Source organism: Mixophyes fleayi, chromosome 2, assembly GCF_038048845.1.
Source record: "Mixophyes fleayi isolate aMixFle1 chromosome 2, aMixFle1.hap1, whole genome shotgun sequence".
Lineage (NCBI taxonomy): Eukaryota > Metazoa > Chordata > Amphibia > Anura > Limnodynastidae > Mixophyes > Mixophyes fleayi.
Window position 1 is genome coordinate 75,494,925 of NC_134403.1, and position 21,187 is coordinate 75,516,111.

A 21,187-nucleotide genomic window follows, 5' to 3' on the forward strand; every position below is an offset into this window, starting at 1 on the left:
GCTACTTTGTATGACTAGTTTGAAGATTTGAGGTTTTGGTGATTGGAAAGAGCAGTAGTACAAAGTGTTCATCTCACTTTCGACTCACTTCTCCCAGATTGCTGTTAGCTACCATATTTTGATATATTCCATCAGCAAAGTCACGAGTACATTGCTCAAATGTAAGCAATCTGTGATGCTCACCGTTTATTTAGATAGGACCCCAAGTATCAGTGTGCCCTTGTCCTGGAACCCCAAGTATCAATGTGCCCTTGTCCTGGAACACCAAATATCAGTGTGTCCTTGTCCTGGAACACCTAATATCAGTGTGCCCTTGTCCTGGAACCCAAAGAACAGTGTGCCCTTGTCCTGGAACCCAAAGAACAGTGTGCCCTTGTCCTGGAACCCAAAGAACAGTGTGCCCTTGTCCTGGAACACCAAGTAACAGTATGCCCCTGTGTCCTGGAACCCTAAGTAACAGTGTGCCCCTGTGTCCTGGAACCCCAAGTAACAGTGTGCCCCTGTGTCCTGGAACCCCAAGTAACAGTGTGCCCTTGCCCTGGAACCGCAAGTAACAGTGTGACCTTGTCCTGGAACACCAAGTAACAGTGTGCCCTTGTGTCCTGGAACCGCAAGTAACAGTGTGCCCCTGTGTCCTGGAACACCAAGTAACAGTGTGCCCCTGTGTCCTGGAACACCAAGTAACAGTGTGCCCCTGTGTCCTGGAACCCTAAGTAACAGTGTGCCCTTGTCCTGGAACACCAAGTAACAGTATGCCCCTGTGTCCTGGAACCCTAAGTAACAGTCTGCCCCTGTGTCCTGGAACCCCAAGTAACAGTGTGCCCCTGTGTCCTGGAACACCAAGTAACAGTGTGCCCTTGTGTCCTGGAACCGCAAGTAACAGTGTGCCCTTGTCCTGGAACACCAAGGGGTATATTTACAAAACTGCAGGGTTAAAAAAGTGGAGATGTTGCCTATAGCAATGAATCAGATTCTAGCTGACATTTTGCAGAATGTACTAAATAAATAAAAACTAGAATCTGATTGGTTGCTATAGGCAACATCTCCACTTTTTCAAACCTGCAGCTTAGTACATATACCGCAAAGTAACAGTGTGCCCTTGCCCTGGAACACCAAGTATCAGTGCCTTATTTTTGGAACATAAGATAGGCACTTCCCAATATAATGTATTGCATATCTGACAATTGGGGGACATAAAAAAACAGATTCTGGTACCAAACAGTGGATTGGTGGGCCCCACAGCAAAATTTGAGTAGGGGCCCCGAGATTCTCTTCTTGCTCCTGAGGACCCCCCCCCCCCCTCTCATAAGAAAAGGGGGGTTCTTCTGCATCGCTCAGAACTGGTCTCCTCACTGACTGCAGAGTGGGCCCAGTAGCGACCGCACCCCTTGAACCAGTTTAAACCAAGAACATAAGGCAGTGGTCACAGAGTGTGTGGCATGTTCTGCAAAGAGCTAAAAGAGAAATGCTACAACACTACCTAAAGTCAGTGTTTGGGATAACTTTAGACAGCATTGTGTGGTGAATAGAAAGATAATGAACAAGAGAGACACTATTATTTCACTACTGAATAAAAACTAAATGTGAAATCCCTCTGTATAGCAATGTCTAACATGAATGTTGTGGTAGTTCCCCTTTAAAACAATAACCTGTTGTAGATCTGATTTTGGAGTCGTCCCATCACCTGACCTATTTTCTAAGTGGTAGAATTAGTCACACTATATAGTCTGGGAAACATATATGTATTACCATTCAGCAATGTCATTCTGTGCTTATAACTGCAGAAAGTGGATTTTCCCATCTACAAAAGCCATTTCATCCTAATCAATTAAAACGGTGTGGTTTCTGGTTAGCTAGAGATGAGACCTCTTGTATAATTGGAATTATGCCATCTTGTCACTCACAGCGTGTTTGGCTATTGATACAAGAGCCACAGGAAGTATGACTCATTGGCTGAAAGTAAAGGGTCTGAACACGTATTTATTTTTGTTTACCGTAAGGGCTTTTGTGAGTCAACTACCAAATCTCAAATATTAATAGTAATTTACAAAAGTGCAGTGCAAATGCCTACTTGTAATACCATGTGCCTATATAAATGCACTTTTACGGCTAAGCACATGGATTTGGGAACCAAGGTGGTGAACTAGGTACGTACCGTAGTTTAGTTCTTATGTACTTATTGTTATTTTCATTTTGTGACATTTGATTATTAAAATGAGCTGAGCAGGGAGGAGATACCTTTAGGGAGGCATTTCCCTATGTAACTGGTAGATGCACTGCTTTTCCTGCCTGCAAAATACATATTAATATGCTGTGTCCTCTTCAAATTAATGTAAGCTCTCTAATGAGCAGGGTCCTCCATAGCCTTTGTTTTCATGTTTGCATTTATTTTGTCTGTCTTGTATGTCCTTATTTTATGAATGTCCATGTTTTATGAATGTCCTTTTTCCCCTATTGTACGGCACTGCGGAGCACTGTGGCACCTTACAAATCTACGATAATAATAATAATAATATATTGAGACATAAATGAAGGTACTGTTAACCCAGCAGTATTTTCAAAAAAATATAAAAGTTAAATTAGTGAAGAGGGTGGTCATAAAGTGGTAGTTGGAAGAACTTCATAATGATGTTTTTACTGTTTCCACCATAAGCGATTTCTGTGGCATCCACAAACCTCTGCAAATCTAGGTAAATTCACCTTTTCATGTTTTTTGTCAAAATGGGATAGCTTGAGTGCACCCAGATATGGACTTAGAGGGTACTTAGCTGCATTGCAGCATGCAGTGCAGACTCACAGTTTTCCAGTGTGTAAATGATTCTTAATGTTTTAATGTCATAATAAAAGCCAACACAGTGCTTATGTACAGCATTATTAAAACGCTCTTCTATGTCCTCTTGCCAGGTACTTACACTAACGGTTAGATTGGCCCAGTCATTCTCAGAGAGGCTGATGTTGTTTTGCGTCCAGTACTGTAAGGTCTTGTTGGATGGTACTTCTGGAGCAGCACATTTACAGCTAAACAGAGTAAACAAGGATGACTGTCACAGGGGCAGTATATGAACAATAAAACCAATTCCTAGATTTCTGTCCAGCCTTGAAGCATTATAGATATGTCCTTCATATGTCCTCTAAATCATAGAATTCAAATCATGTCCTGACTATGCATCATACAGTCAATAGAATACAATATATTTTACTATAACAATAGTATACCTGTAGCCTAATAGAAACTAGATCTCACAATATCTAAATGCTCTAGACTTGGATAGACTTACAGGCATAATTACTCCAGTAACTGAAATACTGCAGGCATCTTATGCATTCAAAGAGTCCCAAATATTGTTGCTGTCCTGTTAAATTCACTTTAGGAAACAAGTTCGATGGATGAACTTCGTCTCATATAGAGGAGTGTTTGATACCACAATTTTGCTCTGTAACCTGCTTCATTCAATAGCTAAATCTCAGTTTGTGGTTTCCTCCTTATCTCCATCCTCCCCCCCCCCCTCACATTGTGACATTTTTTAAAGTATGTATTTTATTTTGATTTTTCAATAACAGAAAAAACAAAGTGGTAAAGAAGGATGTGGAGAAAGATACATAAACCTGGGGGTGGGGAAAAGGGTAAGAAAGAATAATATAAAACATATAAAATAAAAGAACAATTATATACAGCGGTGTCAACTAAAATATCTCCACCAAGAGACTCTATTGGGCACAAATTAGGGTTCCACAAATACCTTTTCAAAACTACGATTTCCAAATTACAGACTTTTGGTAATTAATCACGCAGTATATTGTTTCATAGTTAATTTATCATTATATCATCTACTAAAGTAAGAACCAGGGATAATCATACTTGCCAACTCCCAGGAAACAAGTTTCCGGGAGAAGGGGCGTGACTGGAGGGCGGGACGAGGCCAATCGCGCCATTTCGGCCCCGCCCCCGCGAAACTGTAATTTGCGTCACGGGGGGAGGGGCCAAAATGACGCGATTGGCCTCGCCCCGCCCTCCAAAATGAGGCTAATGTCCATTTAGTAGAAGGTAAAGCTTGAATGTTAAACATTTTAGCCCAACAGGTAATTAGGAACATGGACATCATATATAATTTCACAGCTAGGCCCCGACTAATAATTTCTCAAAATTGTTCATTTCTGGGCAGCATCTAAAGCAGTTTGTGGATAGTTCTGGGCTCATGTACAACCTTACATGAGGTTTTGTTTTTGTAAAACTTTAGAACATTTTTGTTAATGGTTAGTAGTAATGGCCTGAACAAGTATAATATAGGTAGAATAACCATCTTTATTGCCGCAATCTTCCCTAACCAAGTAATATTGTATTTTCACTTAGGAGCATTTTTAATGGGTAATAAGGTCTAGTAACAGCTAGATAATGTAATATAATATCCAATTTCCAAGACAAGTTGAAATATAATATACAATAATGTTGCATAGTTGATAGGCAAAGACATATTTCTCTCTCTCTCTCTGTATATATATTATTCTTGCTACAAATTAGCTGCCAATGAAAAAACAAAAAAATTATATATTTTTTTATTGGCGGCTGATTTGTAATAAAAACACACTTTCCTGCTTTCCTGTCCAGGGGTAAATCGGGTTCGGGATATCTCCACAAACATTACCGTTGCTAAGTGAATTTAAGAGAGCACCTTGATAACGTTCTTATGAAACCAAATGTTGTTGGCCACAGATATGGACAAATTAATAATGTGCTTTCTCAATATCAAGTTTAGCAAACAATACTGGTTTTCACGTCTTGTATGTTGTTCAGAGCACATCTCAAACCGTATATCATCTACCGGCTGGGTGTGAATCTGGTCTGGAGCTACCAGTTTAGGAATAAAAGTAGTTCATCTGCTAGAATGTTTGTAAAGAGTTTCAGATCCATATGTAAAACGGACATTGGTCTGTAATTGTTTCATGGTAGAACATAAAGAGAATACACACGGGGCTAGTAAGGTGAAAGACTTACTAATAAAGGGTTAGCTTGTCCAGCTGACTGTGCATGTGAATTGGATATGTCTCCCCCAAGTGTATCAGCTTTTCTATGGCTTCATAGATAAAAATTATGCAAATCAGTGAGGCAAATGCTTCCTCTGTAAAACGCGTGATGTAACAGACCAAGGAGCTGGCGTCGGTGGCAACGAGAACAAGGCAGAGGAAAGCTGTCCAAAGTCCAATACATGCCCTCAGCGACAGATATGAGAGCTCATACTCCCTGCAAGAGATGTTATACAGACAACAGTTACTATACAGGAAAAATAATCCCTAAATAGGAAAGGTGCTTTATGGATCAGGTAAACACATGCTTGAAGGGGCATTAGTGACATGAAAACTTGCAGCGACTACTCAATCCTACTGAGGTTTCACGTTCAAAGAACTTTTGTGATAATAACATGTTTTTCATCTACTTTATGGCTCAATCCTTTGTTCTGTAATGTATTTTTCTAATAATAAACATAAAAGGAAGACAAAAAACTGTGATCAAAAGACATATGATCAATTGGAAAACAACTTGTTGGCTGTGTAAAGGAGATATTGATTGATCTAGATAGTGACATTGTAGATGGGTTCTGTATACAATATTTTTGGGGGACGCTTTAAGGAAACTAGAAAGAGAAAATATGAATGTTATAGCCTGAAGGATGAAAACACTTTTTTTTTTAAATCAATCATTATGTACATAAATAAAACAAACTAAATGTTCAAGGATACTTCTGAATCACAGTGGACATATTCTATACTAGTACAAATAATAATAATAGCATTAAGAATGATCACTAAAACGGATGTGCATTTCACCTTGAGAGGCATAAGAAATTGTTATATGCTGTCACTTGGCAAGTTGATAAAAAATAACATGAAAGACTCTAAGGGGGTGTATTTACTAAACTGCGGGACTGAAAAAGTGGAGATGTTGACTATAGCATTATAGCATAAAAACAGATTCTAGCTGTCATTTTGCAGAATGTACTAAATAAATGGCAGCTAGAATCTGATTGGTTGCTATAGGCAACATCTCCATTATTTCAATCCCGCAGTTTAGTAAATATACCTGTAAGTTACAATGGTTCCTCCCTGTAAGGGAAACCATGGAAGGAGTATGGATAATGGGAGGATATTCCCTAAAAAGTTCCTGATATTACTAACTGTTCTAGAGACTGATCTAATCAAACAAAATTCATACATAAATGATATTTCATACTTCTACTTTCAATGTTGCAGTGAATACTGGCCAACTCTCAGACAAATAAACTTTTTTAATATGGGTAATGTTAAATCTTTTGAGTAACATTAACATAAATCTTTTGAAAAAAACATTTCACTCTTCACATTACCTTAACTGTATCATATTCACTGGGACTTGCTGACTATATTATGCTCAAAAGACACCAGCAGCTGGTTTCACTGCAGCCTCCAGGATACCCATTGGCAGGTTCTCTAACCATCATGTAATTAGGTTTCTGTAAAGCCCCTTCAGAAAATGTATATTTCCTTAAAGTGGATGAGACAAGACCCATGTTTTGTAACTGTCCGTGTAGAACTGAGGTGTCCCTTACAGTTACTTTCATACAAAAGTCTATTAGCATGTCATATATCCAGGTTGTCAGGACATATTTAGGACAGACTTGCTCTAATAACATTTTACATTTTGTATTTATAATTACGCTACTAAATATTCAAAGGAGACGAGTCATAGTAGTACGCGGTCATCGTGCCGGCAATTACAGTAGAGATCGCGGCTCATTTATCCGCGCACCTCTATGGGGTGTGAAGAAAAATGAGTGGAGATCTCTGTGGACATTCAGGAGACACTTTGCGGCTAATTGAATTCCCCCGCATAGAGAACAGTTGTTACCTACATACAGCATAAGGCAGCCATTTTGTGGGCTCAGGGGCAAACGCAGGATTTGTAGAGGGGGGATTCCACATCACGCCGCCAGTGGGCGTGACCAGCGTTCTTGGGGGCGTGGCTATAATTTTAGGCAGTGCTTGGCTGCTCTCCAACTCTTCCTATCCCCATAATATACATGGGCAATGCTGAGTGCGCTACTGTTAGGTGCACACAGCGCCGTGTGAAGCAGGAGCAGGGACCAGTCACCTCAATTATACAGTGCCCCAGGCTTGGAGGGAGTACTAGCACACCCCCTTTGGTTTGCCTATGGGGCTGAACCAATAATTATGAGAATGAAACTTATCAACTCGCTTGAATACAATGACATCACTGAGGCACTTCTTGACCAATATTCCTGAGGTATATTGATACAGCTCATAAAAGGTGACTTCAATGTTTGTAAAAATAAGTGCTTTTCAACACTGCAAGCCAAAATACTAAATATAACTAGCTCACCAGTTATACACAGCCTGTTGGCATGGTAACATAAAATTAAAGAGCATGTAAAATCGCTTTCAACTTTCACAGGAGCTTGTTAATTTAGGGAATAGGTGGTTCTCTAACTGACCAGGCAGAGCATGACTAACAATCTTGTAGACTTGCTCTTCATGCATACACTGTGTGAACTGGTGAAGGTGCAGGGCCAGTGATGTCCCAGCAGCTCAAAAGTCTACAGTCTCAACCGTCTGACCTGCATCGGATCACAATAGGGGCACAGTGCTAAAAATATAGGAAGAACTTCAGCTGTCTGTAAGGTAGTGGCTAAGTAGTATTCCATTAAGCTTTACTTTTTAACAGACGCACAGAGAAATGTCAGGTTTTCATTAAATTGTGTAAATTAACTTAATGTTTAATATATTGAAATTTTAATTTAGGGATTTCATGGTCCATAAATAAATGATATTTCAGTACGAGACAAATTTTCTCTGTGAATCAGTGATGAGAATCTGGTACTTACTTGCAAAACTTGAAAAGAATCTTTTCGAACACCAACACAGGTCCTGTACTTCCCAAAATAGTTAGTGGTTGTCCAGCAAATAGGGAGTAAGCAATTCCTGTCATAGACGCACCAAACAGGGATTCTATTGCACTCTGTGGAGAGCACAAATATCAGTTTAGTCACTTTGTACCTTACGACATACAACACATCAACACACATCTTATTTGTAGAGAGCATGCGGCTGCAATCAAGCACTCCTGATGTAACATGTTCTTTTATGGGGTTATGAGACTGAAATAGCGCTGTTTACTTTAATGGATTTGCCCACCTCAGATAATTAAGATTGTTTGGTGACAATTTGAGATTTATTTTAGTAGCATAATTAGATCTAGTTTGCTGTATATTACAAAAAGCTGAGATTACAGCTTGTTGAACGTTGGTGGAAAAAGCTGAGCTGTAAACCCCTTAATTGGTCATTAATCACAAGACAGCAGACACGTTCAAAGCTTAAATAAAGCCAGAGATCAGGATTATCCTGATTAGAAGTAAAATTATGGCAATTAAACAGCTGATATAGTGAATGATGATTAGCTGTGCTGAATTGTAAAATCACAAGTAGCAAATAGAAAATAAGTGAGGGTGGTTCAAGTTGGGATTAGGCACATGTAAGTTCCTTACTATTCGACCTTCTGTAGCTTCTCCAAGCAAACCCCCAAATGTGATGACCGGAGACATGCAAGCACAGTACAGGAAGAGGAAAGAAGCCACACACTGCAAGCTCAACGCGTCCCTGTAGTCACTCCAGTACCAAGGAGCTTTCCTTTTTATGTCTACCACCAGACCTCCAAATAACCTGCAATGAATAACAGAGAGTGTGCTTCACAGCCAGGCAGATCACCAGGGACAAGTATATACACCAGGGAGTCTGGAGTGCCTCTATAGCTATTACCCAAGAAGAACTATCTTGTTATTGTGCCAACTACTGACTGACAACCTGCACAATGATTGATCAGGCATAGTATATGAAAGAGGGGTCAGCATAGAGACAATAGGTAAATATCACAGTATTGTATGGGCTGACTGAAGAGCTGAAATTCAATGTTTAAATATATCTATACATTTTGATTTATAAACATACAACATTCAACGTGCAAGAGCCATGTTTGTGAGGTTATTAGGGACACAATAAAGTATGTTGCCACTAATTAAGTATATATAAATATGTATTTATTTTTATGTGTAAGCTTTAGAAGCGTAGTTAGAAACTATTTTGTGTCCATAATTGTTTATACAAAGTCTAGATTTTTACTGTTTTATAGTTGGATCTAAGGCTGATTTTGGCTGTTTTCATTTTTTTCTAAGCTGTAACCAATAGATATAGCGAATTAGTTATAAAACCATCTCTAGTGAAGAAATATCATAAAAGGAGACCTAGCTGCTGTATAAGTCCCTTGTAAAAAAAGAACATTATAATCTATAAAACACATTTTCTTCATGACAGTGTCACTTTAACTCTCTGCAAGCATCAGAATAGGGTTCTCTATGACTAACATCTTTATACCTGGGGCTAATTGGGATCCAGTATTATCTTGCCCCCTGTGTACCAATTTTACCAACTCAGATATGCACAGCCTTCTATTTCATGTGGGGATAAAGTGGTTTTATTCAATAAATGAAGGGGGTGAGCAACTGGGAGATAGGAAGGGGCGTTGGTCATGACTTTGCTTCTGCTTGCTCATGGTCTATGAAACTTATGGCTCTTCGAAGGAATAATGCAGGGGACACAACTGGGGAGATCCGCTGTACACGGATACTAGCGTGTACTTACAGCAAGCTAGGCTTGTGTTGATCATGGTAAATGCACATAACTTGTTAATGAGTAAGATGTTGGCACTGGTAATAGGATATACAGCAATAGCAGTAGTAATAAATAGATACATTTAGCACTTTGCTAGGTCTGTAAAATTATAAGAAAGATCATTTTAGTGTTTATAGATCTGGCCATAATACATTTAAGACACTTTGTATGGTAAATGTATCTTCATTATGTGATTATTACGTTTTTATTGTACTGTGTATTTGAGCCATTTATGCCACACAATTTATGAAAGATTCTAGATTGTCCTGGCCAGAACCATTTGTACCATTTGTCTGTGTGTATAGGTTATTGTGCTGTGAGCTTCTCATTTTCTTTGTGTTACATAACACACTGCTTTATATAAATATATTATTACTAGCAGGGTCACCTGGCATTGTGTGGGGTCCAATTTGTAATCTGTAGCAGTTTTTATATGTTAGCAAATTATTTAGTAAATAGCCCAAACATGCTATTTAGAAAATAAGATCTGCCAAGTTGTCGTTATGTTGTGTTGTCGCAAGGTTTCCTTCCAGCAGTCAAACAATTGTTTACAACCAAAAAATGCAGTTTTCATTATTTGTCGCTCTGACGCTTTGTCTCGTTGTCGTTTTGTGGTCTAATAGATTACTTTTCCGATACTAAATAACTATGTAATATTTAGCAGCTGTACTTGTGGAAGATATTCCCCAACAAACAAACAAACATCTTCTTTTATATACTGTATATAAAAGATTATTATTATTATTAATAATAATAATAAATAATACACCAAATAGGCCATAATATATGCTGTTATTAATTATAAGTTATACATTTTTTAAAATTTCTTATGCATTAATAAAACAAAGATATTCTACGAGAACAAAGCTATGTTAACCTTTTTCTTAACAGGTATCACCTTATGATTTTAATATCTCTGTATAAATGTGTATCAAATATGCTTACCAAGTAGGGTTAGACCTAATAATAAAACAATATTGGACCCTGCATGGCATTGCACAAACAAACCCTTTCCTTCCTGCACCTAACATGCTCTTCTGCATACTCACAGGGAGCAGCACTGAATACAAGGGAATGGGAAGAGACAGCCACAGAATCAATCCTTTTAAAAGTATTCAAATGATCATATATAGCTCTATAGCAGTCAGTATTATACTGCATAAGCAATGAACTTACCCGAGGAGCTCACAACTCAAAGGAATTAGTGCTTCATATTCCAATTTTGTGGGAAATGCCCTTTATGATATAATGCAAGGGGTGAGGTCCTTGCTGCCTCTATGTAATTCTGGCATTTCCTTCAGGATACTCGACATTTTGGAAGTGTGTGTCAATGCTTTTATTTGTAAATCAGTAAAAAGAAAACTTTAGTCTTTCTACAGCACAATTTGAGTTTGAAATATAGTATAGATTAGTGATTGTACTTGAGTTTAATTACAGACACATATTTTATAGGCAAGATTAAGGGGGGACTCAATTCCCCGGTTGTTCTTTAGAACAATGCGGGTCACGCACTATTACCGTTACTACAGCAATAGATGCGCATGACTACTGTTAGTACGGTAATTTCAACGCTGAGTTCTGCTCGTAGGTCTGTGAGCGGAGAAAAAAAGTTGCGTTAAAATAACTGTACTAACGGTAATTGAGCGTGGCCCATGTTGCTCTAAAGAACAACGTGGGGAATTGAATTCCCCCTAATTCTCCTTCTGCAGGTGGAACCTGAGCAACATTGTTCTCAATATTATTCTCATGACGATTATTGAGTAACACAAAGGGACCCCCATTTGTGTGGAATCATTTCTTCAAATGTCACTGCTTGCAAATGACAATTAAGTAGTATATACCTTTCGTGATATTAGGATCACTTGGTAGTGTTGTTATATTACTGCCTGAGGAACACAATTCTACCTCAGGAAAACAATCCATATAGCAGGTCACTCTCATATTAAATCAAATCCAAAAGAAGTAATGTGGACAATACTTTATTTAAAGAAGAAATGGTTTGACTCACCGCAACAAACATAACTTAAAGGGTAACCCCACCCAAAGACTGGGTTTAAAAATTAATGGAGTCACTTTTGATACTTGAAATAGAACTTCTGCTTTAAATCTCCCATTGCAAACTCATAATCCCACTGTTGCTGCAATTTCACAAATAGGTTATGTGATCCTTCTTAGCAACACTTGTAACCATGGTAACAATCAGTGCTGCCCACCGTTTTTTCCATGGTAACAATTGTTATTAAGGAAGGTCATTTATTTACAACCTTTTCTGACAATCTGTCAAATAGCGGCAGCAGTGTGATTTTAAATGTTCCAACAGGCAATGTCAGGCAGATATTCCATTTCAAGTACTGAATCAAGAGGCTTCCCAGTAAGTTGTACTATTTAGCATAATTATTTTAATTTGGAAACATCATTTCTGAGTGGTGTTATCAGTTCAATCCATGGCTTTGTTTGTTTAAATTCTCTTATGAATGTGGAAAACAAGGTAATGTTGAAGGCATAGTCAGTGCGTGGCTTCATTGTGCCGACTTGTCTGCACTGAGTTTCTACCATTCTGATATCACAGAATTGATCCCACTACTGAAGGCTTTCACTGACCTCCCTGTGCGCTGTAGCTCCGGTCCGCTGTGTTCTGGCTCTGGCTCAGGATCCACATGGCAAACGTTTCCATTGGGGACTCCGGGCATTTTTCTCTTCTCCTATAGGATGATAAATATGTGACACTTTTAGAATTTTATTGGAAATAAACAGGAAAATAAATAAATATAACAGAGATGTTTAACAAAGCTACGGATGTAATTATCTGTAAATAACAGTTTATTTACTTGTATTCTTAATACAAAAATGGTCCAGGGTTTACCACCCTGATATGTAAAGAACAACAATTATATACAGTAATTTCTTTTTTCCCGTAAAGAAAGAAAAAAAGGGCAAATTTTATTTTATGGCTGGTTTTCTCCTGTTGTTTTAAGACTATTAGAAGTGGTAAAGATTAGAATGATATGGTTTAATAATGACTCATTAAGAGATAGTATGACAAAACCGGTGTTTCTTTAAAGAGTTATATTTACTTTCCTTACTGCTGCTAAGAAAGGAAAAAGGTAGTTGACCTTCCTTTAATTTTACATAATGTTCTAGGCTCACATCTCATACACACCTGAGAAGGAACATTTTTTGGTGGCTCAATTCTGATGGATGGGTCCCATTCTCCTGGTGGGAGCACTGTCACTTGATCCAAGAATTCATCAATCCCAGCTAATAAGTCTCCTCTGTCTTTTGCTTTATAAGCAACATCATGAAAAATCTTTAAAAACATTATTAGTTTATTATATTAACTGTTTAGAAAGCAAAACAACCTTTGATGTTTAAAAGAGAACCAGGCTCAATATTTGCTTTTTATGTACTTATTACATACTGTCTTGTGGAGTTTCCAGGAGAGAGCACATAATATAGCACGCTCTATAGGGGATAAGCTGATTCAGAAGTCGATGAACTGTCAGCATATGCCTGGCAGCCCCACATAACTGCATCCTCTATACCTCACAGATATCCTGCTGGGAGGTATAGAGAAAGCAGCAGGCTCAGGAAAGAGCATTGCGCATAGAGAGCAGACTGTATTAAATCCTTATTTCATAATGCATGTCAATGGCACTATGTAATGAGCAAGTAAATAGCAAACGTTGCACGAGATGAGATGCTCTTTTCAAAGACCAACAAAAATATATTAGAAAGTACAAGGCAATTGTAGAAAGTAGATAAAGCTATGAAATGTAAAATATTTTGGTTTAGCTGTTTATTATAGTATTCTTTTTCTATACTATACCTCATCAGTCATTATGGTAGCCATTGATCTGCCAATTTCATGATATTGTTGTGCTTTTCCTACTGGTCCCAGTAAGATAAATAAGAACCTGAAAAATATAATGAAATAAGATAACGAAAAGAAAAGAAAAAAAATGAAACCATAAAATTGTTATCCAAAATTATATGACTCCATTGTGTAATATATGTAAGCACATAACAGTTTGTACCATGAGGTCTGTCACCAACTACATGAGAATATGGCAACAGCTCACAAAATCTCCACTGTCTGTAGCTGACTGATCCCATTTCAGCAAAACGGCTGTGTACAAATAAACATGTACACATACATACTTTCAGGTTACTAGTAGTCTTTGTGAGCAGTAGGTAAGTTGATGCCTAAAAATATCTGTATATATCACCTGGTAGGTATTGGGACTTCAGTCAGCCCAGTGAGAAGAACAGCTGGGGACAGACGTACAAATGCCACAATGGGTCGTTCTAGAAAATCTAGTTCTCCGACAAGTACATTGGATGCTTCTGCTCCTGTAGGAATTTTTTTCATGAAGTGAAGATCCACCTTCGAAAACAATGAAAATTACAATACCAGTCTTTGTACTACAACCATTTTTCTTGATACTGAACTAAAATAATATAAGTAGAGAACAAGTTTCAATTGCCGGAATGTATTTGATTAACTCAACTATTGCGATATATAAACAATAAGCTCATTATAATCGTTTGTTTATACAGGTCTAAGACTTCAAGTTATAAGTGTTTATATGACTACTCACCAATTATAACAACATAACATACAGAACAATTTCACAGGTTTAAAATATCCCATATTATAATCTATATTACTTTCATTGTTGCGTTAGGTGAGCATACAATAAAGTATATTCAGATATGTGATTGCTGCCTGCATGTCTCACCGTTACATTTCAGTATCGATGTGTAGTACTAAAAAATGCCAGGGAGTGTTGTACACAGAATATTTCAGGCTTTATCTCTATTTCCAAACTTGAGACACTAAGACAAGGAGACTGTTCATAGGTTCCCAAAGAGTTAACACTTCTCCTCCTTTGCATGGAAACCAGCTGAGATACAGTGGAAAATCCTTTCTGGAGGTGCTGTACTCCTCGGCGCGCTCAAGTGTGCCTAGATTTCCACCAAAGTTCATAGGATTGTGGGGCAAGGAGGTGTGATTCGTGGTAGAGCAAATCTTTCCACCAGACAATGGGTGGAGTGAAGGCCTTTCTTGCAAAGCTGGAGTACGCACATGGGTGCATTTGGTTTTGTGAAGGAGCCGAAAAATTTGAACTCAAATTGAAGAGCGAATTGAATTGAGATTAAGGTGCGGAGCTCTAAGCTGTACTGAGGGGCACATGGCTATTTTCACTTTACCTAAGGACTTGATATTTGCACCAACTCAGAGCTAGCGGAGATCAGGTCACATCCTTTACTTTTAATAGGATATATCTTGTAACTTCTACCTGCACTTTGGTGAGCAATCACATAAGACACACATGCCCAATGTAGAACCAGGCTCCAAACAGGCAGAATGTGGCATGTAATATAGACAGACATGATATCTGCTCACTGTAATGATTAATTTTAATGACGCTAAACTGAGAGGTATTTTACGAGGAAAAACTGAAAAGTTTAAATGAATCAGTTAGTTAAAGATGGTAGTAGGAGCCCAGCACTTTGATGTTTTTCGAACAATGAATCATTGTCGATTTTTCTACTACACGGCACACTGCAAAGGCTTCTTCTGAGAGCAGAGCCTAGACCTGTAACTTGATGTGTGCAGGGTGGACCATCTAGGCAAAGCAGAACACAAAAGCGGTTTGTGCTGCTCGTTCAACGTTAATGAGATTCTCTGTGTTTGCAACAGTTACACTTCACTCTGGCTATTGAGCACACATTGATGAATCATTCCAAGTTGTGGTTCATGTTTATGGATGGCATCCTAGCACTTTCATTTATTTCAATGTCAATGTGAAAAAACCTTGCACTAGTCCCAGCAAAGTATAAAATGTACCCAATTGTTACAACTCTGTCTGTCATTTGTACCTAGCAGCAGTACCTCATACCACCAGAGGTGCTGCTGTTCTGCTCCTGAACTCTGCAACATACTTGAAGGAGTTAATCTCCTTACCTGAGACCTAATTGGAACTGCACCTGTGGCACTGCTTTAAGTACCTGGCTCAAGCTGTGCTCTGAGCAGTTCATCCTTGTTTACCTGGCTGCTGCTTGTGTTCCCGTTTGTTCCTGCTCAGTTCCCCTTCTCTGCCTTTGGATTGATCTTGCTGTGTATGACCTTGGACTGTGTACTGGACTCTGCTGTATTGCTTATGACCTTGATCTCTGCCTGTTTCCTGGATTTGTTGTTTGCCGCCAGCCCTGACCTTTTTGCCTGGACTTCACCACCGCTGTATGCTATTTCACAATATCCCTGGACTCTATCTACTTTCCTGAACAGCCTTGTGCCTTCTGGACTGGGGTAAACACTTATATACCGGTTTATGAAAACCTGCATGTTCCTGGAACTGAATCCCTGTTTATATATTTTGCTGGAATAAAGACATTTGTATTATCCTTGCGTGGCTGCTTGCTGAGGTTACTAGGAATCCTAACACCAATAATCAGAATTAATGAGGGATATCAGAGGGATGTTACCAACCTTGCTGAGATCAACAGCACTACTGTTATCATGGTTTCCACCATTTTTAACATCTAGGGTAGAGGGAGTAGGTTGTGGAGAAACTGACAGACCTGTAGGAAAACAGATACAGTATATGTATATATTTATATTTACCTTGGGAATGCTTATGTATTACTATTTAGCTCTAAGCATTTAGAATTTCTTCCCAAACAGAAGAATATATAAAGTGGGAAAGTATAGAATGTAGCAGATTAGAGAACATACAAACACGAATCTTAAGATATGTGCAACTGAAAATAAATAGAAATAAATAAATAAATAATAGAAAGTGTAACCAGCAACAGTGCCTACAGCCTGGGCTGATTACTGCTAATTTTGGTGGACAAATAACATCGGGCATCGATAGGCCAGAGAGCCATCCACAGCAACCCCGATCTAAAGGAAGAGGTCAGATGTACCAGCCCAGGTGCCCAGCAAGGGGGAACACTAGCAGTGAGAGTTACCCAGAAGGAAGCGGTTCTAGGTACTGTTGAAGGAGCTTAGAGGTGGCAGTAAACCCCTCCGATTGCATTTAGAGGGGCGCAATTGGGATAAACAAAAGGATCCCCAGCAACAGGGTGGCATAGGAGGTCCATCCTGTCACATTCATTCACAGACCATGAGGGGGTCTATACACTGATAGCCAATTAGAGCGGTTTTCTTATGCTCCATTTTCATTAATTTGTGCCGAGGTTCTGCTAGGGGCAGGTGTAAGATCAGGTCCAGTAGTCAAGCCATATTTGTTAGGTGTATCCTGTAATTTATATCTGCATAGAGTGTTACACAATTGTATTATCTTATTCAACAGACAAGTTGTGTTGGCTATTTAGTATTCTGGTTCTGTCCAGTGATCAGGTGACATTGAGTAGGTGTAGTGGTCTATCTCTCATACCTGTTTAAGTGCATACAGTGTAAATGTATGTGTTGATGATGCTTCTGCTGGGAGATTGTGTAATGTACAATAACCATTGAGTAACAGTGAGTAGAGCACATAAAAACAGACTTACTTCCTTTGTCTGGTAGATGAGGCTCTGACTGCTTCTTCCCAACCTCTGCAAAAGAGCGCACCATGGGAATAAGATTGTTGCGTTTCTTCTCAATTTGATGGTGGTGTTTCTTCAAAAGCGCTTCCTTCACTTTCACCCGAATATTATCTCCTAACTCGCCTGCAGAATCCTGATGGTCCAAGATCATGTCTGCAAATTAAAAGAAGAGGGAACGAGGGGAAGACATCTTGCTAAAATTTTAAATAAAAAAAAAAAGAAGATATTTTAAACTGAAACAATAGTTCAAAAAAACCACTTGAGTAGTGCAACCAACTCAGACTGTATCACTATAGGGTAAACGTATGCATGGCTCTCAGTCTAATCGGTTTTGTACCACATCACCTGCAGACCAGAATAGACAAAAAAAAATAAAGCACAATAGTTACAATTTCAATGTGGGTAAAGAAGGATTATCAAGAACAGCAAAATCGAATCACAATACAGTAAATGAAAACTGTTACTTATCACTTCTAACAGAAACATTCTTAAAGTGGCATGACAACAAGTATACAAACATACTGTGTACTAGCAAAGCACTGCATTAGAAGACTTTAAGGGCTAGATTTACTAAGCCTTCTAAAAAAGTGGAAATGTTGCCTATAGCAAGCAATCAGATTCTAGCTACCATATTGTAGAATAAAACTAGATAAATTATAACTAGAATTGATTGGTTGCTTTGGACAACACATCCACTTTTCCTTTTTAGAGCTTTTAATAAATCTCCCCTTAAGAGTCTATTCACACCTCTTGATTCCATGCGTTCAACTCATGATAAACAGATGAGTAAAATGCAGAGGTGAGAATGGACCAAATGATTCACCTTGACCGTAGGATATTATTCACCAAGTTAATGGTTCTTCAAGTAACAAAATGAGATAAAACAGACACTGTGCCTTCAAAGGAACTCTGTAAGATTGCATTTAGGTATGAAATTTGCACAAAACCAATGTAACCAATCAGAGACTTGCATTCATTGCCTAACTTGCACTAGACAGATAAAAAGCTCATTGGTCAAATGCAAATTGTGATTCTAAATTAAAAGTTAGTAAACTAGCCCGAGTTTCCTTACATCTTGCGCAAAAAAACTAGACTCCCTAATATCCATTAGATGACATCTCCATTTCCCGTCTGAGTGGTCTTTTTCCAGTAATAGATTAAAAATTACCACCCTTGGTTGTCACCTTGTTTGAGTAACATTTATTAATATGTCTCTGTAGAGATACCAGCAAATGTTTTGATTTAATGTAATACATTAATTGAAATATAATATAATGCAAGGAAGTAGTTTCCCTCCACATGATTTTTGCTTGGTTGTCTCTCATTCTTCTACTTGCCATACCTATCCATACCTTGCCATACCTAGACTGTATTCAAATGTCTGATGAGGTGTTTGTACCAAAGATTGTTGTGTGAATAATTCAAACCAACATTCTTTATTAATCATCATCTCATCATCATCATCACCATTTATTTATATAGCGCCACTGATTCCGCAGCGCTGTACAGAGAACTCAATCACATCAGTCCCTGCCCCATTGGAGCTTACAGTCTAAATTCCCTAACGTACACACACACACAGACTAGGGTCAATTTTGATAGCAGCCAATTAACCTACTAGTATGTTTTTTTGGAGTGTGGGAGGAAACCGGAGCACCTGGAGGAAACCCACGCAAACACAGGGAGAACATACAAATTCCACACAGATAAGGCCATGGTCGGGAATTGAACTCATGACCCCAGTGATGTGAGGCAGAAGTGCTAACCAATAGGCCACTGTGCTGCCCATGAAGGAGAATGAAGGAGAAGGTTGTGATTTATTTTCAGATGACTCATATGGGAAAATCCCCTACATCTGAAGTGTGGGCGCTTTCTGAGCTACTTGGACAAAGATTTAATATCCTTATCTGGCCTGCTCCTGTCAGTGACCCTCCATTATCCAGATATCACCAAAGCTGTCTACACATGCACAAGTAGCCATATTGGACAGTGGCACTGTTACATGGAACTTGGACTGAGACTGTTCCTCTCAGGGCCTGATTAAGGGCTCAGGTCACCCTAGGCTAAGATGTCTGTAGCACCCCCTTCTTCAGGCAAATATGCGGTTGGTAAAAACAAACTCATCCTTAATTTACCAATGTTTATGTTCTCAAGTCTTTGAAACTCAGCTCTACTTGTCTATTTAAAGGGTCATGGCCATCTTTGTCACTCATTTCATTAAAATAACTGTGTAGCAATATGGAGGCATGAACGAGCGTTACTGAGGGTGAAGAAGTGAAGGTGGAGGGAGCTGTCACACCTGCACCTGTCACCATCATTGCCTCTCCTACTATATTTTTCTTTCTTTTTTATTTTTATCTTGGAGAACAACTATTCTCTTTTGTTATAAAAATTAATTTTAGGTTACACTTCTCTCAGTCACAACTGTGCAAACCCCCAGAAAAATTGCGTCTCCTCACCCCCCGTGAGAAAATCCTTGCACCCAAGGCTACAACCTGGTCAGCCTATTGGATAATCAGGCCCTGGCTCCATTGCACCATATGCATTTTCCCCTACATTACTAATACCCAGTCCTATATGAAAGTGGATTTCCTAAATGTGTCACTTCCCAAAGTTTCAGCTGATAATTATGACTGTTATTTGCACATCACTGAAAGGCATCCTTACAGTAAACTATATGAATGTCCTTCATGTCAGGAGCACATGGATATAGCAGAGCTGTCAACCACAAGGGTCTTTAAAAAACAACTAAAGCCAAGTATAGCAGGTGGCATGTGAATGCCCTCTATGTTAAGAAGAATTTGCTGTATTTTATCAGAAATGGAATGTATTGGCTTCTATTATCCTACATGGCCCTAAACTAAATGTTTGCTACAAATCTTAAACCATAGAAGGCATTTTTCTATAATTTGTACTGATGAAATAGATTATGATTGAAACAGCTTTCTGCAAGTTGGGCTTATTGTGTACCTTATTGTCGTTCTGTAAGTAGTCACAAGGAGACAATGCCATAGACAATGCCATAGAAGCAGGCTTCATAACCAATTTATTACAGAACCTAAAACAGCAAAACCTCTGTGACTAAATGAAAACTATTTTAAGATCTTCCAGAGGCAAAATTAAACATAAATAATAATCTCCCTCGTAATTGTGTCTAAAGTGCATTAGTTAAAACATTCCTATAAGATACCACCAGGGAATTTAATATTTGTCTGTGAATTCATATGGTTAAGTCAGTTAATGACATTACACACAACTGCTGCAGCTATTCCATGTTAATTGTGTCCTGTGCCTGACTGCCCTTCAGGAAGATCTTGTTATGGAAGGCAGCACTGGGCCCTCTAGGGTTATTCTGGGCAGTCTTGCATCTACTCAGCTAATTGCAGCAAGCAAGTGATTTGCTTTATCTTATTTAGAGCCATCTGAAAATTGTCCTTTAAATTAATATTGTGACAGCACATTTGTTAAACAGTATAATTATGAATGCATTGTCAGGCCTTGATGTCTGTTGGTTACTGATCCAATTAAAAGTTACACAGGTTTTTCAAATGAGCCTATAAGTGCACAGGCTATTTAATGCAGTGCGTTTGACACGGATAACACAGTTTGTGGATGATTTGCTCAGCACCTTGTCAAAAAGATAAAACTAAAATGTTTTATACAACTCTGTACTGAAATACAATATTATTAGTTAGCAACTTTCTAATAAGCATCTGTTATTTCCTGACAAAGTAACAGGGGGGAAAAATTTCACGGCACCTTTAAATAACAATAAGATGAACAGTCTAACCTTTACTAAAGATACCAATACATTTTAAAAAGGTGTTTCAATTTAATATACAATCTAAAAAGTAATAGTTGCAGCACAGTGGATCAATTTAAATGATAGAACAAGGAATGCCTTAGAGCGGCAATT

At 38.5% G+C, this 21,187-nt stretch overlaps 1 protein-coding gene across 1 annotated transcript in view; it reads right to left on the bottom strand.

Annotated features, from left to right (window-relative positions):
• Positions 1-21,187, bottom strand: part of SLC4A8 (solute carrier family 4 member 8) — a 162,801-nt gene that overhangs the window by 25,832 nt on the left and 115,782 nt on the right. Inside the window, exons 6-15 of the mRNA XM_075199297.1 lie at positions 17,236-17,424; positions 16,208-16,299; positions 13,941-14,098; positions 13,541-13,628; positions 12,875-13,021; positions 12,316-12,416; positions 8,535-8,709; positions 7,875-8,008; positions 4,994-5,239; positions 2,913-3,018 (exon numbers count right to left, since the gene is read on the bottom strand). Coding sequence (XP_075055398.1) covers positions 2,913-3,018; positions 4,994-5,239; positions 7,875-8,008; positions 8,535-8,709; positions 12,316-12,416; positions 12,875-13,021; positions 13,541-13,628; positions 13,941-14,098; positions 16,208-16,299; positions 17,236-17,424 — 1,436 coding nt within the window. The remainder of the gene's footprint in view (positions 1-2,912; positions 3,019-4,993; positions 5,240-7,874; positions 8,009-8,534; positions 8,710-12,315; positions 12,417-12,874; positions 13,022-13,540; positions 13,629-13,940; positions 14,099-16,207; positions 16,300-17,235; positions 17,425-21,187) is intronic.